Source organism: Syngnathoides biaculeatus, chromosome 10 (genome assembly GCF_019802595.1).
Source record: "Syngnathoides biaculeatus isolate LvHL_M chromosome 10, ASM1980259v1, whole genome shotgun sequence".
Lineage (NCBI taxonomy): Eukaryota > Metazoa > Chordata > Actinopteri > Syngnathiformes > Syngnathidae > Syngnathoides > Syngnathoides biaculeatus.
Genome location: NC_084649.1, coordinates 6102583 through 6119323, shown reverse-complemented (window position 1 = coordinate 6119323; position 16741 = coordinate 6102583). Strand labels below are relative to the sequence as shown.

Below are 16741 nucleotides of genomic sequence, written 5' to 3'. Positions count from 1 at the left end.
AAGAGACTAGATCAATTCCAATGCGAAGAGTGTACCCAGATTTACAGTCAACCTCGACTTGTATTGGAGTTTTGAGTTATCGGTCAAATTATACAATGCTGTGAAAAGGTATTTGCTCCCCTCTTGATTTTTTTGCATACCTATCACACTCAAGTTTCAAATCATCAAACAAATTTTAATATGCTTCAAAGACAGTCCAAGGAAATACAAAAGGCAGTTTTCAAAGTTTTCAATTCAATTTATTGAGGAAAAAAAACAAAAAACAAAAAAATCTAACCTTTCAGACCCTCTGTTAAAAAGTACCGTAATTTCTCGAGTATAATGCGTCCTGAAGTATAATAATGATCCTATTTTGCTCCCACGACATGTCCTCCTCTGTGTCATCCATGGCGTTTGTGGGGAAACATTTTTTGAATCCCAAGAATTTTGGTTCCGCAGCGCAGCCACTCAGCCACCTGACGCCTTAGCTTTCCAATGGCGTCAAGTGTCAAAACGTGAGCTGAAACTACGTAGAAACGAGGGCAATGGGCACATTAAAAAAAAAGCGTTGTTTTGCTACCCACCTGAAGTCATTGAGACGAGCTATCGTTGTTTCAGACTGCGGTGCTACTTCCGGGTTGGCAGCGCCATGGCACGAGTTATGAAATTTCTTTCAAAAGCAGCTACACAACTAGCCGTTGTAGTCGCCAATTTTTTCTTCGGAGGTCATAGAGATCAAGTTGGGGGCGCACATTACCGTACTAAATATAAATGTCCAACATAAGACATCGAATATCATATCGAAATGTATGTGTATACGTTTTTTTTAAACACTATGTACCTGTATACAACTATACAATTTGATTGTATTTTTTATTTTTCATCCATACCAAAATATAATGCGCTCTATTAACCTTTTGAAAATATTTTTTGAAAAATCTGCGCATTATCTTCGAGGAATTACGGTCATACCCCTGTTAAATCACAAAGTCACTGTGACTAACCACAAATTTGGGAAAGATGAGTTTAATTTCACAAGCCACACCGAAACCTGACTATCACCATACTTGTAGAATCAATAAACCATTTAAAGTGCCACTGACACCAAAATATTCATTTTAAAAGAGGTGTAATCAAAATTACATATAATGTTTATCACTTTGATGATAACAGGAGTCGGAAAAAGTGAGCTGGGAGCGTTTTATTACAGCGCAAAGTTGTGAAAGTTTTACTCGACATCCCAGACGCGGCCATATTGTGGGGGGGGGGTTCTTTCGGCTTGTCCCTTTCGGGGTCGCCACAGCGTGTCATCTCAGATGAACGCACATATATGTTTGGCACAATTTTTACGCCGGATGCCCTTCCTGACGCAACCCTTCTCAGGGAGTGGAGGCCCCAGTGGGATATGAACCCACAACCCCTGGTTTACCAAACCAGTGCTGTAACCACTGAGCTACAGGGCCTCTTGTCGCGGCCATATTGTCTGTGACGTTATGTCCAGATATCACACTGGATCCCTCGCAACACACGCTGTGCCGAATGCAAATGGCAGATGAACAAGAGCGGTTTTCGGACTTCTCTGACGCCCGACCCACCCACCTCCGGGGTCAAGGGAAACAGCGGCCCGCGCTACTGCAAACGGCACCCCATGCGCATCGTCACATTGACAAATTCTGAGAGAAGGACTCCATTAAGTCATTGGACGCGGATTTCTATATTCGATATGTTCTATAAGGACAAGGATGGCTGTCGACTGAGCTTTTTATTAATACTGCTGCTTTCGGAAAAGTACACGGACACCACAGTGCCTTCCTGGAACATTCGCTGGAAATAACCTTCGCTGATTCTTTGGAGTTTAGCGACTATCCATCGTTTGGCTAATTAGTTGGTGTTGCACGCTACGTCTGCAAAAAAACGTCACTTCCTGGCTCTTGGTCAACGCAAAAGACTTGAGAGACTTTTCATGGCGGGAGATGAAAAAATATATTTTTTAAATGGATATACGGCAACATTCTGACGTGCTGTGAACAAACGAATGAGTCCATGCCGGCGAATTTTTTTTGGCGTTAACAACACAATACAAAATTTTATGTTTTAGGTGTCAGTGACACTTAAATAGAATCAGTCAGAGATCGTGAAGTAGGGTACAAGGTCTCAAGAACCATTGCATCGTGCCAACGCATCATGCCACGATGCAAATAAATGCAAGAAGAAATGAGAAAAAAAGTGATTGAAATCCAGTAGTCAGGAACAGGTTACAAAGCCACTTCCAAGGCTTTGGGGTTCCAGCGAACCACTGTTAGGAGTCATTACCCACAAATGCAGAGAACTGGGGATATTGGCCAACCTTCCCAGGAGTGGACAACCAACGAAAATTACTCCAAGAGTGCAACTGCGACTCATCCAGATGGTCACAAAAGAACCTCGAACAACATCGAAAGACCTGCAGGCCTCAGTTAAAGTCGGTGTTCATAACTCTACCATAAGAAAGACACTGTCCAAAAGTGGCATCCGTGGGAGAGTTCCCAGGCAAAAAACCCTGCTTGCCAAAAAAAAAAAACATCTTGATGATCCTCAAGACTTTTGGTGAAACATTATGTTGACTGAAGTGTCAAAACTTTTTAGAAGGTGTGCAGCCAATTACATCTCTCATAAAAATGGCACATTAATTAATAAAGAGCACATTATGCCAACAATGAAGCATGGTGTTGGCAGTGTGATGGTCTGGGGATGCTTTGCTGATTCAGAACCAGGAAACTTGGTCTGATTGATTGAACAATGAATTCTGTTGTGTACTAGAAAATCCTGAAGGAGAACGTCCGGCCATCAGTTCGTGTCCTCAAACTCAAGCGCTCTTGGATGATGCACCAGGGCAACGATATTAAACACACCAGCAAGTCCACCTCTGAATGGGACAAAAAAATAATAATAATAAGGTTTTGGAGTGGCCAAGTCAAAGACCAGATTTAAATCTAATTGAGATGAAGTGGTGTGACCTTAAAAGGCCAGTTCATGCGAGAAAACCCTCCATCCAATATGTTAAGAGTTGAAAGAATTCTGCAAAGTGGGACAAAATTCCTCCAGAGCAATGTGAAAGACTCATCACCAATTATCGCAAACTTGATTTCACTTATTGCTGCCAAGAGTGGCACAACCCGTTATTTGGTTCAGGTGGCAATTACTTTTTCACAGATGGTCAGAAAGGCTTGACGTTTTTTGTGCCCTAATAAATTTGTAATTTGAAAACTGCATTTTGTATTTCCTCCGGTCATCTGTGAGTGACATTAAAATTGGATTGATGGTTTGAAACCTGTGTGAGATAGATATGGGGAAAAAAACAGCAAGGGGGCAAATATTTTTTCACACCACTGTAAACTCGGGTACTTTTGATATACAGTACTTTACTGTAATACGAAAACCATTTCTTACCTAAAATAGGGGCTAATTGCAGCAAGAACATTCCTGTGACATGAGAACGTCTTGCCATGGTCCACTTCTACGACAATATCTGTAAGCTGAGCTTCATCATACAAAGCTTTGAGCTGCTGAAGAATATTGCAGGCGTGTATAGCGTCTACCCCATTGTAGTTGGTGCTTGGTGTCCCATTCTGAACTTGTAACAGCTTCCCTACCTCTAAACAGAAAAAAGTAGAGTTAAAGATCAACAAAACATGTTTTAAGACAAAACCTGAAATGTTTCATTAGTTCAAACTGAATACACCATTAAAGGGCTACTGTCATGAAATGGATGATTTTTAGTATGTTATTAATGAAAAAAACATCAGCCAATATGGGCCCATGTGTTTTTTTCACCACAAAATATGATTTTGACGTATACAGCTTTCTGTAACTCCCACCATGAAAATCCTCTCGAGGGATTTGTTTTCGAGAAGCAGGAAGTGACTAAAAGGACAGCAGAGTCACCAAGTGGACTTGTTTGTTTCCATTAGTTTTACTTCCGGGAAGGTAGCTCGTTGTTCCTTCATGTTAGCCAAAATGCCGGCTCATTGCATTGCTGGACATTGCTTGAACACTCGGGAGAATGGATTTACCCTTCATAAGGTTGCAAGAGACCCGGTTCGTTGCGAAAAATGGATTGCACGGGTACAGAGGACGAGAGCTTTGTGGGTTCCGAATGACAGGTAGTTGTGTATACTGCTACTAAAAAAAATAATAGTTTGGGGCGGACTATGTAATCGGTCTCTCATATAACAAAAGATCCGCGTACGAAATATGTTGATGTGCGCATCGGACGGCGTCGGGCTGCTGCACGGACGGCAGCAAATCTGGAGAACCCAGCCAAGAATACGTGCGCGCAGTAATGTGCCCCGGTTCGACGGTGTTCATTGAGTACTGCGGCGGGTATGAACATCCCCCTAAAACCAGCACGGCTCGGCTCCATTATATGCCACCACGGCGCCGAAAATCAGCCACACCGGCTGAGGCGCCGCGGTCACGGCTTCTGCGAAGGCTGCGCGTCAGGCTTTGCAGACAGGGGCTGCTCTGAAGAACCCAGCCGAGAATGCCTCACTCCGTGCGCGCATAAAGTGCCCCGACTGTGTTGCTTAGTACCGCGGCGTCTGTGAACACCCCCCTAAAGCAGGACAGCCACACCGGCCGGCTGCAATGAGCCGCGAAGGCTCATCTCCGCCACAGAAGTGCATCGGACGGGGATGCGGTTTGGCCGTGATCCCATATCATCTGAATATGGCCCGAAACAATGTAATTATTGTGTAATCTTGCCCCAAGGGCTCAAAACAATAGTGTAGCATTGCCCCAGTAACTTCACTCGGTTGTGTGGTGTTCTCCTTTTTGGAAAGAGCTTCCGTGTCAGAACGGGCGCGTTTGTCTCCCATAGTTAGCGTGCAACGCGTTTTCATCGTCAAGTGTCATTTTCAAATCTCCGTCACAGACGGAGGATGCAGCAAATATGGCGACCACTTGGATATCGTAGAATGACACTTCTGCAACTTTGCGCATGGATGACGCGCTCTCCGCTCACATTTATTTTTTCGCATCGACATTGAAGTGAATAATGTTATATGTGCTTTTCAATACAATATCTATTTTAGAATGTTTATAGGGATGACACTTAGGCTTTAAGTTCCAAAGGAAAAAAAGTGACGTCACGTGCACGAGCTCTATAGTTAAGGTCTTTTCTTCGTTTTCCAAGTTTTTTGCCTGTATTTATCAGGCCTTGTTTCATGATTTTTGGACTTTGCCTTTTTGCCATGTGTTTTTGTGCTTCTGCTTACCTGTGGGTCCTCCTCCATGCTACCTGCCCATGACACTGTGTTAATGTAGCCCATTCCACTCTTCCCGTACAAGCAGTGAAAATGCCTTAGTTTCCCCAAATTCCCAAAAGACAATACATGTGGGACATAAACGCTTTGATATATCCATCCATCCATTTTCTTAGCCGCTTATCCTCACAAGGATCGTGGGCCGGGCTGGAGCCCATTTTAGATGTCAATGAGCAGGAGGCAGAGTAAACCTTGGGCTGGTTACCAACCAATCGCAGGGCACATAAAGACAAAGAGTGTGGCTGACACTCACAATCACACCTAGGGGCAATTTAGGGTGTCCAATTAATGTTGCATGTTTTTGGGATGTGGGAGGAAACCGTAGTGCTCAGAGAAAACCCATGCAGGTACGGAGAGAACATGCAAACTCCATACAGGCGGGTCCAGGATTGAACCCGGGAACTCAGAAGTGTAAGGCCAACACTTTCCAGCTGAGTCACCGTGCCACCACTCCTTAATGTATTCCATCCATCCATTTTCTTAGACGCTTTTCCTTGCAAGGGTCGCGCGAGTGGTGGAGCCAGTCCCAGCTGACAATGGGCAGGAGGCAGGGTACACCTGGACTGGTTGCCAGCCACTCACAGGGCACATGTAGACGGACAACAGTCCCACTCACAATCACATCTCGGGTCAATTTAGTGTGTCCAATTAATGTTGCATGTTTTTTTTTTGGTTTTGGAATGTGGGAGGAAACCGGAGTGCCCGCAGAAAACCCATGCAGGCACGGGGAGAACATGCAAACTCCACACAGGTGGGTCCGGGATTGAACCCGGGACCTTAGAACTGTGAGGCCAATGGTTTCCAGCTGATCCGCCGTGCCCCCCTCTTTAATATATTGATTACAAAAATCCAGAGTAATAGTGAACTCTTTTTTTTTTTTTTTTTTTTTTCCTAATGGGGTGAACGTCACTCCCCCTATCCTCTGGGCACTCCGTTTTCCTCCCACATTCCAAAAACATGCAACATTAATTGGACACTCTAAATCGCCCCTTGGTGTGATTGTGAGTGCGATTGGCCGGCAACCAGTTCAGGGTCTACCTTGCCTCCTGCCCGTTGACAGCTGGGATAGGCTCTGGCACTCAGCGCAACTCTCATGAGGAAAAGTGGCAAAGAAATGGATGGATATTTTTATCATTGTACTGAATGGTCTGTACCTATTTTTTAATTGCATTTTTCAAATGTGAATCAGAGAAAATGCTACATTGTGTCTTTATAGATCTAGAAAAAGCCCATGACAGGGTACCCAGAGAGGTACTGTATGCAGAACTCTGGAATAGGAGTGAAGTATGTTAGATTAGTAAAGGGCATGTATGAGAGCAGCAGAACAGTGGTGAGGTATGCTGTAGGCATACAAGAGTTTAAGGTGGAGGTGGAACTGCATCAGGGATTAACCCTGAGACCCTTCCTGTTTACAGCGGTGATGGACAGACTGACAAATGAGAGACTGGAGCCTAATTGGGACCACGATGTTTCCAGATTACATTGTGATCTGCAGTAAAAGTAGGGAGCAGGTAGATGAACAGAAAGGTGGAGGCATGCACAGGAAAGGAAGAATGACGATTAGCTGAAGCAAGAGAGGAGTACATGTGCATAATTGAGAGGGGTGGAGGGGAAAGAGTGAGGTTACAAGAGAATAATTCACAAGAGTGCAATACTTTGAATACTTGGTGTCAGTTCAGCACCATGGTGAGTGTGTAAGGAAGTGAAGAAATGAATGAAGCAGGTAAGGATGGATGGAGGAAGGTGTCAGGTGGGTTCTGTGACAGAAGAATCTCTACTAGGATAAAGGGCAAAGTTTACAAGAGTGGCAAAGCCAGCCATGATGTTTGGTTTACATAGAAAGGCACTTAAGAGGCTACAGGAAGCAGAGCTGGAGGTGGCAGGTATGAAAATGTTAAGGTTTATACTAGGAGTGACCGGGCTGGATAAAATTACAAATGAGATCAGACGGACGGTAAAAGATAGATATTTTGGAGACAAAGTTAGAGAGAGCAGACTTTAATGGGTATGAATATATTGGTAGAAGGGTGATGAGTCAAGAGAGCTAGAGGAAGACGAAAGAGAAGGCTGATTGAGGTTGTAGTGAGGGAAGACATGAGTGCAGTTGCTGTTAAAGAGGAAGATGCAGGAGAAATGCTGTGGTAACCCCTAACGGCACAAGCCAAAAGGAAAAAATGAAGACCTGCAGCATTAATTTAAAATTTTAACTTGAAACAAAATAATAAAATGGACAATAAGGCTCTTTAGTAATCCTGTATCGGGTGAAATGAAGTCCTGTGTCATTAATTCCCAAGTCTAAGTCAAGTCTGAAGTCTTCCAGGTCTTGTCATGTCATGTTAGGAGCAGGGTTCAAAGTTTACCAATTTTCGATTGTCCCTGACAAGTCGCAAATACGGGCAAGTTAGCAAAACATACATTCCCAAAAGGGTAACCATGTAAAAAAAAATTGTCGGGATGTCACAATATTCACATTACTGCAAAATTAGAAGTGCCCTGATTTTGTTGTGGCCTCGCTTCAGCATAAAATAATGAGGCATTGTGCTGAAAATGCAATTTTGTGCCATCTATATGAAGCCAACCCGCTAAGGCAAGCTGTGGAGCACTTCACATATTCATTCCACCCTGAAATGGTCACCAGCCAATTGCATGCCACATTTAACCATTCACATTAGTCAATTAACCTACCATGTATGTTTTGGGAATGTGGGAGAAAACCAGAGTACCTGAAGAAACCCCACACAAGCATGGGGAGAACGTGGGAATGCTACACAGACAAAGCCAGATTTGAACCCAGATCCTCAAAACTGAGGCGAATGTGCTAACCAGATGTCCACCATTTCGCCCTTAATTGAGCAGAGGCACTAATTTTACATTTGAAAAATGTCACAGTTAACCACCAAACAAAATATAAAATGTATGAATACTGAAATCTTGTCAAATGTAGTCAGAAATGTACTGTGTGAAATCTGGGCCTTTTCTTTTAGCTAAACACAAAGCTGATATATTTGCAGAGAGACATTTTATTCTGTTTGCATTGCAACAGGTGGAATACACATCTTTTTAATGCCTTTTTCCATCCCATGAGAGGGACATTTAATTGTTCTGCTTGTCCAACCCCACTGGCACAGCTAGAGAAACAAAGCTAATTAATATCATCAATATCCATAAATATTATATACAGAACTTAAAACGCATCATCAGAAAACCGAGATATGGATGGAACAGTGGATTTCATGAAATGTTCCACCCTTACTTTTTGTTATTAAATAAAGTAAATTTATGGAAATAATTCTCATTTCTTAAGGAAATTGGAAACAAAAAAATTCTAAATGAACATCATGGAGGAGATTTTCAACTTTAAATAATGTCTGATTGAAGCGACTAATCGTAATGTTTTTACAAATGCTCATTATCAAACTTCTGTCTGCCCGATCAATTAAGTATGACAATCCATACATCCATCTTCTGAGCCGCTTATCCCCACGAGGGTCGCGGGTCACAGCTGTCATCGGGCAGGAGGCAGGGTACACCCTGAACTGGTTCCCAGCGAATTGCAGGGCATATAAGACAGACAACAGTCACATTCACAATTACACCAGGAAGCAATTTAGTCTCCAATTAATGCATGTTTTGGGGATGTGGGAGGAAACCAGTGTTCACGGAGAAAACCCACACAGCCAAGGCGAGAACATGCAAACTCCACACAGGAGGGGCCAAGATTTGAATCCCGGTCTTCAGAACTGTGAGCCCAAAACTCTTCAGCTGTAGCACCATGCCGCCCTACGACAATCCAATTCATCCATCCATCTATCCATTTTCGGACCTGCTTATCCTAGCATGGGTTGCTGGAGTGCCTGAGCCTATCCCAGCTGTCATCGGGGAGGAGGCAGACCCAATTCAGTACTATTATTTTTTTTTCCCATGTTTTGTGTTAATTATAGAACGCCCGATCCTGTCAATTCTCGGAAGCTAAGTGGGTTTGGCCCAGGTTAGTACTTGGATGGGAGACCGCCTGGGAATACCAGGTGCTGTAAGCTTCTCTCCCTGGCTAAATGCAGAGGGGTTGCGTCAGGAAGGGCATCCGGCGTAAAACTGTGCTATACAAATATGCGCTGTGGCGACCACTAACGGGACAAGCCGAAAGGAAAAGAAGTAGTTTTGTGTTAATTATAATACAAATAAAATAGGGGGCTTTGTTTTGCTGTTTGCAAACTTAAAATGGAGTAAGAGTAAATCACACAAATATTAAATGTTGAGGTTCTATTGTATATTTGTTAGCAAAACACTGCTCAGGGAAGCAGAAACAAAAAAATGTACATGTAACACATTCAACCACCCAATGTCAATCTGAAGGTAGATTGAAGGTGGATATAAAAAAATATATTAAAAGGTATTAAGGCTTAGGTTTTCTGATAAATTTCTATTCAGACTTTTCGTTAAAACTGTCGTCACATTCTTGTATTTTGAAGACAATGAGATCAGCCACTAAACTTTATGGTTCGAGGGTCTCTCTCCCTTCGGTTAATCCAATTGTAAACATGTTCCACACGGGTTAAAGCACGTCGGTGGAATCTAAGGGGAAACCACCTCATTTTTATTGGGGCTACGGGGGATAACATTTTCACAAAAAATACCGTGATTTGAACAACCCAAGCTACGTGACAAGACAAAGAGTCGAATTGAGGGGATTGCAAAACACACGGTGGCAAACGGACGCTAGCTTGCTTACCGATGCCTAGTTGGTAGGAAGGTGGCTGCTACCTTAGACTCAACTACAACTTTCACAACACACACAAAAACAGAAGACGGGTCGCGGATGGTGGCATCCGCCCCACAATGTTTGTCAAAACTTGGGAATTACGTTATAAACTGTTAACGTTGCCTGGAAAACATCCATGGTAAACTTTTAGCTAACAGCTAACAGTAACCATGCTAATATATAGTAGCAATACCAGATCAAAATCGCTGATAAAAACTTAAAGTGCGTTCAGCCCCAGCCTCTAAATTACGGTTCAACATGACAACATAAGACGTAGTGCATCTGTCATTAGTAATGATCAACAGTAGGACAACTACAACTTTCCATCCTTTGTCTCTGGTCGTAACGAACAAGTGTTTACACAATCAGCTGTAAGCTAACCGGCCGAAAGTTAGCCAGACGGCTAACGTTAGCCACAAAGCCGAGCGAGCCTAAGCAAACACTTTCGAGGAGTCCTTTCGAGGCTCGACCTCTTTTAACACCGACACAGCATGTCACCTATAGGTACAATATCTATGAGGGGGTGGTCTGCAAGCTTAAAACCACACGATTGAGAACTTAAAGCGTGTTATTTATGTCTGGTTAATACAGGAAAACGACGAAGATTTTTTGCTAACCTGCACAGGCAGCCATTCTCTCCAGTTTATCTCAGGCAGACCCAAAAACGTCACAGAGTAGCCTCGGAAACAAGGAGGAGCCAATCAGACGCTGAATCGCCAAGGTAACAGCCAATCCCAAACCTTCTATTTAAAATAGGGCAAAAAAAATAGTTTATTGGGTTAATGAGCAAATGATACACTTTGGTAAATTAGTTGGCGTCTGTCAATAGTGCATAATAGACCAATAAGATCAGTGCAGTTAATGCACTGATTGCATTAAACTTAAACTAAGAACAAGCAAGTCTGCTCATTTATGTTTGTGTTGAGAGTAAATCTGAGGAAAATTTGAATTAAACTGTATATCAGTTAAACATTTAAAGTTGAACTTTATTTTAGGATTACAAGTGCAGGTATATTCGTCATAATTGAGTTGTTGCGCATCAAAGATCTATGATGTCAGTCTTGTCAGTACATGGCAATATTGTTAAATTATCCATCCATAGATTTTCTATGCCTATTATTCGAGTGGCAGAAGATCTTAATCTTTGGGCAAGACGCTGCCTGCACTCTTCAAAGTTGTAGAATACGTTCTGGATAGTGGCTGCCATTTTGTCAAACATCTTGAGAGAATGGCACTTTGAAATCCAATGAAACATGGTTGACAGTTGCTGGAATATACTAGATATGGGACATTTTCCGTAGAAACCTCACATATGTTTTTAGGATTCAAGTTATCATCCTGAAAAATTATAAGAAACAAGATTCAACTGTCAAGACATGCTACTGTATGTAACATCTTGGGCTTTATGTGTGTGTGTGGGGGAGGAGGGCAATAAAGGCCGCTTTGTACTAGCGCATGTGGCGATTATGTTGATGTCACTGTGCCTATCCCATGCACAGTTTGCCTTAATACTTGAGCACAACTCACATGCTCAATTTTGAAAATGTGCCGGGGTTCTTCTGCAATGATGTATTGGTAGGTTTCCAATGACATTACCACAGTCCTTAGACCAATCGTATAAATTAACGATAGAAAAAAAACTTCACGCTTCACCTATCAGCTGTGTTCTCTGATCTCTATGACACACAAGATGGAGTTATTGGAAACCTGTCCATTAGCGAAGACGCCACAGGGTGGAGTTTCCTCAGGACTTTTTGGTCATTTCCGGAAGCCATTTTTACTTGGCTTTCCATAACAAAGAACAAAGCAAAAACACTGGTAACGGTGGAGAAGTGTCTGCTTGAACAAATTGACCTAAATGATGGTTATAAAGCAACTGAAATGCATCAGTGAATGTATCATCCTTGACCACATTTTTTTTTTTTTAATTCAACCAAGGCGGTCAGTAGGGGCCAGGGTGTGCATTGTGGTAAGCACCCCATTAGAACAAAAAAAGAGTTCACTATTACTCTGGATTTTTGTAATCAATATATTAAAGAGGGGGGCACGGCGGATCAGCTGGAAACCATTGGCCTCACAGTTCTAAGGTCCCGGGTTCAATCCCGGACCCACCTGTGTGGAGTTTGCATGTTCTCCCCGTGCCTGCATGGGTTTTCTGCGGGCACTCCGGTTTCCTCCCACATTCCAAAACCAAAAAAAAACATGCAACATTAATTGGACACACTAAATTGACCCGAGATGTGATTGTGAGTGGGACTGTTGTCCGTCTACATGTGCCCTGTGAGTGGCTGGCAACCAGTCCAGGTGTACCCTGCCTCCTGCCCATTGTCAGCTGGGACTGGCTCCACCACTCGCGCGACCCTTGCAAGGAAAAGCGTCTAAGAAAATGGATGGATGGAATACATTAAGGAGTGGTGGCACGTTGACTCATCTGGAAAGTGTTGGCCTTACACTTCTGAGTTCCCGGGTTCAATCCTGGACCCGCCTGTATGGAGTTTGCATGTTCTCTCCGTACCTGCATGGGTTTTCTCTGAGCACTACGGTTTCCTCCCACATCCCAAAAACATGCAACATTAATTGGACACCCTAAATTGCCCCTAGGTGTGATTGTGAGTGTCAGCCACACTCTTTGTCTTTATGTGCCCTGCGATTGGTTGGTAACCAGCCCAAGGTTTACTCTGCCTCCTGCTCATTGACATCTAAAATGGGCTCCAGCCCGGCCCACGATCCTTGTGAGGATAAGCGGCTAAGAAAATGGATGGATGGATATATCAAAGCGTTTATGTCCCACATGTATTGTCTTTTGGGAATTTGGGGAAACTAAGGCATTTTCACTGCTTGTACGGGAAGAGTGGAATGGGCTACATTAACACAGTGTCATGGGCAGGTAGCATGGAGGAGGACCCACAGGTAAGCAGAAGCACAAAAACACATGGCAAAAAGGCAAAGTCCAAAAATCATGAAACAAGGCCTGATAAATACAGGCAAAAAACTTGGAAAACGAAGAAAAGACCTTAACTATAGAGCTCGTGCACATGACGTCACTATTTTCCCGGCGCCCTATTGCCGGTCAAACAGAGCTGCTTGACATTGTGGGAGACATTGAACCGGAGGAGAATATTTACAGTCCCCGAGACCTGTTGTGCTGTTGGTTGTCACAACAGACGACGAGACAGATATTCAAAAAGATCATTCTATGGAATTCCAGATGAAAAGACCAGAACATATCGATGGATTTTGGCAATTAAATGTGATGGATGTGCCCAACCAAAATACACACACACCTGTGAAGCAATCGCTTCATTTCAGGTAGAAGTTATTCTTCTCAGTGTCAAATTACCAAGAAGTATTTATAATGCCTAGTTGGCTCATTTGAGAACAATGTGTATAAAAAAAAAAACTGTTGCAGAGGTTTACGAAGGTTAAGTGTGGTCGTGGAGATGACTCCGTCCTCTTTTTTTTTTCCAATCATAGTTGATGAATGCGACTTTGTGTAAAACCATGTGTAATTTATTGAAATATTGGTATTTGTATTAAATACTAGCTGAAAAGATCAATGGATTCCGGCAAAGGTTAACGTGTGGCCAAATGCTTCTGTCTTCACGAGCCGTCAACCCATCACTATGTGTGATTTATTCCTGATTGAGAACAGATCCAGCAACATAGTATTTGTATGCATCTAGAATTTTATATGCTTTCAAACTTTTTCGTGTAAATCTCAACGACTTATTCACCAGATACATGTGTATATCCAGTTTCTAAGACAAGCGGAAGCAAATTAACAGTCCATTTTCTTATCGGCGAAAACATCGACTTCGGCATTAAATACGGGTCCTCTATGTTGAGTTTATCTAATTTTTCCACGTACCTTAGTATATTTTCATCTTTTAAATGTCTAACGGTATCGGACAGGGCTCTGGGCATCGTGCTATAAGACATATTTTTACGTCGTCTCCAACCGACATATCATTGAACAATGCTTTGTTAGACCGGCAATATGGCAAGGTAAACAAAGGTCAACATGCAACTCCTCACAGGTGGGGCCGGGATTTGAACCCGAGTCCTCAGAACTGTGAGGCCAACGCTTTACAACTACTCCACCGTGCCAACTTTGTTCTACCATAGGAAACCATGATTATTCTTTCCAAAAATGCCTGTCGCACTTTAAAACCAGTCATCATCCTCTAGTTTTTGGATAGCTTTTACTTCAGTTAGTTTTGATTTAGAAGGGGTAGTAGTAGTTATCTCTCTGGCCTTGAGACTAATCTTGCCTTAGCAAAGAAGCAAGGTGAGGTATATTTGGTTCTTCATAAGAAGGTGGTTTCAAAGCTACTTTGGTGGTGCTCAAAATGATTTGGAGTGTCAAAGGTTTTTCATAGTAGGACAACATTTCGATGCTCCACAGATGTGTCATAAGCAGGAAGAATGTTATCATGATTGTGACCACGCCACACCCTATTAATTGACCCCTCCGTAGAAATTGCGTCATCTGCATCGCTGACCAATCAGAGGCCAGAGATCTGCATAAACCACGCCCCTTGTTGGCGTCCGCTATTACCTCAGACAACGTTGCATGGTCCAGTATAGCTGTTGATAGCGTTTTATCGCGTATTTGGGTTCTTTAACAATAGATATGGTTAAGAGGTGTAGTCACGGACATTGTAATAGTGACGACAGGTATCCTGAAAGGCTAGTTGGTGGAGTTCAATTCGTACCCTTTCCAAAACCGAAGACCCAGTACGAAAAATGCCTTCAATGGATCAAACTTTGTGGAAGACCGCATCATCAACTTCTTCTTCTTCTTTTCCTTTCGGCTTGTCCCGTTAGGGGTCGCCACAGCGTGTCATCTTTTGCCATCTTAGCCTATCTCCTGCATCTTCCTCTCTAACCCCAACTGCCCTCATGTCTTCCCTCACCACATCCGTAAACCTTCTCTTTGGTCTTCCTCTCACTCTTTTGCCTGGCAGCTCCATCCTCAGCATCCTTCTACCAATATACTCACTCTCTCGCCTCTGAACATGTCCAAACCATCGAAGTCTGCTCTCTCGAATCTTGTCTCCAAAACATCCAACTTTGGCTGTCCCTCTAATAGAGCTCATTTCTAATCCTATCCAACCTGCTCACTCCGAGCGAGAACCTCAACATCTTCATTTCTGCCACCTCCAGTTCTGCTTCCTGTTGTTTCTTCAGTGCCACCGTCTCTAATCCGTACATCATGGCCGGCCTCACCACTGTTTTGTAAACTCTTCTGTCACATAACACACCAGACACCTTTCGCCAGCTGTTCCAACCTGCTTGGACCCGTTTCTTCAGTTCCTTACCACACTCACCATTGCTCTGGATTGTTGACACTAAATATTTGAAGTCGTCCACCCTCGCTATCTCTTCTCCCTGTAGCCTCACTCTTCCCCCTCCACTTTTCTCATTAACGCACATTTTTCTGTTTTACTTTGGCTAATCTTCATTCCTCTCCTTTCCAGTGCATGCCTCCTTCTTTCTAATTGTTCTTCCACCTGCTCCCTGCTTTCACAGCATATCACGACATTATTTGCGAACATCATGGTCCAAGGGGATTCCAGTCTAACCTCATCTGTCAGCCTATCCATTACCACTGCAAACAGGAAGGGGCTCAGAGCTGATCCCTGATGCAGTCCCACCGCCACCTTAAATTCCTCTGTCACACTGAAGGCACACCTCACCATTGTTCTGCTGCCATCATACATGTCCTGTACTATTCTAACATATTTCTCCACCACACCAGACTTACACATGCAGTACCACAGTTCCTCTCTTGGTACTCTGTCATAGGCGATCCACAAAGACACAAAGTAGCTCCTTCTGACCTTCTCTGTACTTTTCCACTAGCATCCTCAAGGCAAAAAATGCATCTGTGGTACTCTTTCTAGGCATGGAACTATACTGTTGCTCGCAGATACTTACTTCTGTCCTGAGTCTACCCTCCACTACTCTTTCCCATAACTTCATTGTGTGGCTCATCAACTTTATTCCTCAATAGTTCCCACAGCTCTGAACATCCCCTTTGTTCTTAAAAATGGGAACTAGAACACTTTTCCTCCATTCTTCAGGCATCCTTTCGCCCACTAGTATTCTGTTGAATAATTTGGTCAAAAACGCCACAGCCACCTCTCCAAATTGGTTCCATACCTCTACCGGTATGTCATCAGGACCAACTGCCTTTCCAGTTTTCATCCTTTGTAGTGCCTTTCTGACTTCCCCCTTAGTAATCATTCCCACTTCCTGGTCCTTCACACTTGCCTCTTCAACTCTTCCTTCTCTCTCATTTTCTTCATTCATCAATTTCTCAAATTATTCTTTCCATCTATTTAGCACACTACTGGCACCAGTCAACACATTTCCATCTCTATCCTTAATCACCTTTACTGCTGCACATCCTTCCCATCTCTATCCCTCTGTCTGGCCAACCTGTAGAGCTCCTTTTCTCCTTCTTTCGTGTCCAACCTGGTGTACATGTCTTCATATGCCTCTTGTTTAGCCTTTGCCACCTCTACCTTTGCCCTACGTCGCATCTCGATGTACTCCTTTCGCCTCTCCTCAGTCCTCTCAGTATCCTACTTCTTCTTCGCTAATCACTTTCCTTGTATGACTCCCTGTATTTTGGGGTTCCACCACCAAGTCTCCGTCTCCCCTTTCCTACCAAAAGACACACCAAGTACTCTCC

General features: G+C 43.2%; 1 protein-coding gene across 2 annotated transcripts in view; it reads right to left on the bottom strand.

The window, feature by feature from the left end:
* kbtbd8 (kelch repeat and BTB (POZ) domain containing 8) overlaps nt 1-11946 on the bottom strand; it is a 29820-nt gene extending 17874 nt beyond the window's left edge. Inside the window, exons 1-2 of one of the 2 annotated variants that reach the window (XM_061833811.1) lie at nt 10659-11946; nt 3409-3613 (exon numbers count right to left, since the gene is read on the bottom strand). In XM_061833811.1, the coding sequence (XP_061689795.1) occupies nt 3409-3613; nt 10659-10674 (221 nt within the window). In that variant the 5' untranslated portion in view covers nt 10675-11946. Of the gene's footprint in view, nt 1-3408; nt 3614-10011; nt 10608-10658 lie in introns of those variants that run through there. The other variant, XM_061833812.1, reaches the window with a different exon arrangement.
* Nucleotides 11947-16741: the final 4795 nt, after the last annotated feature.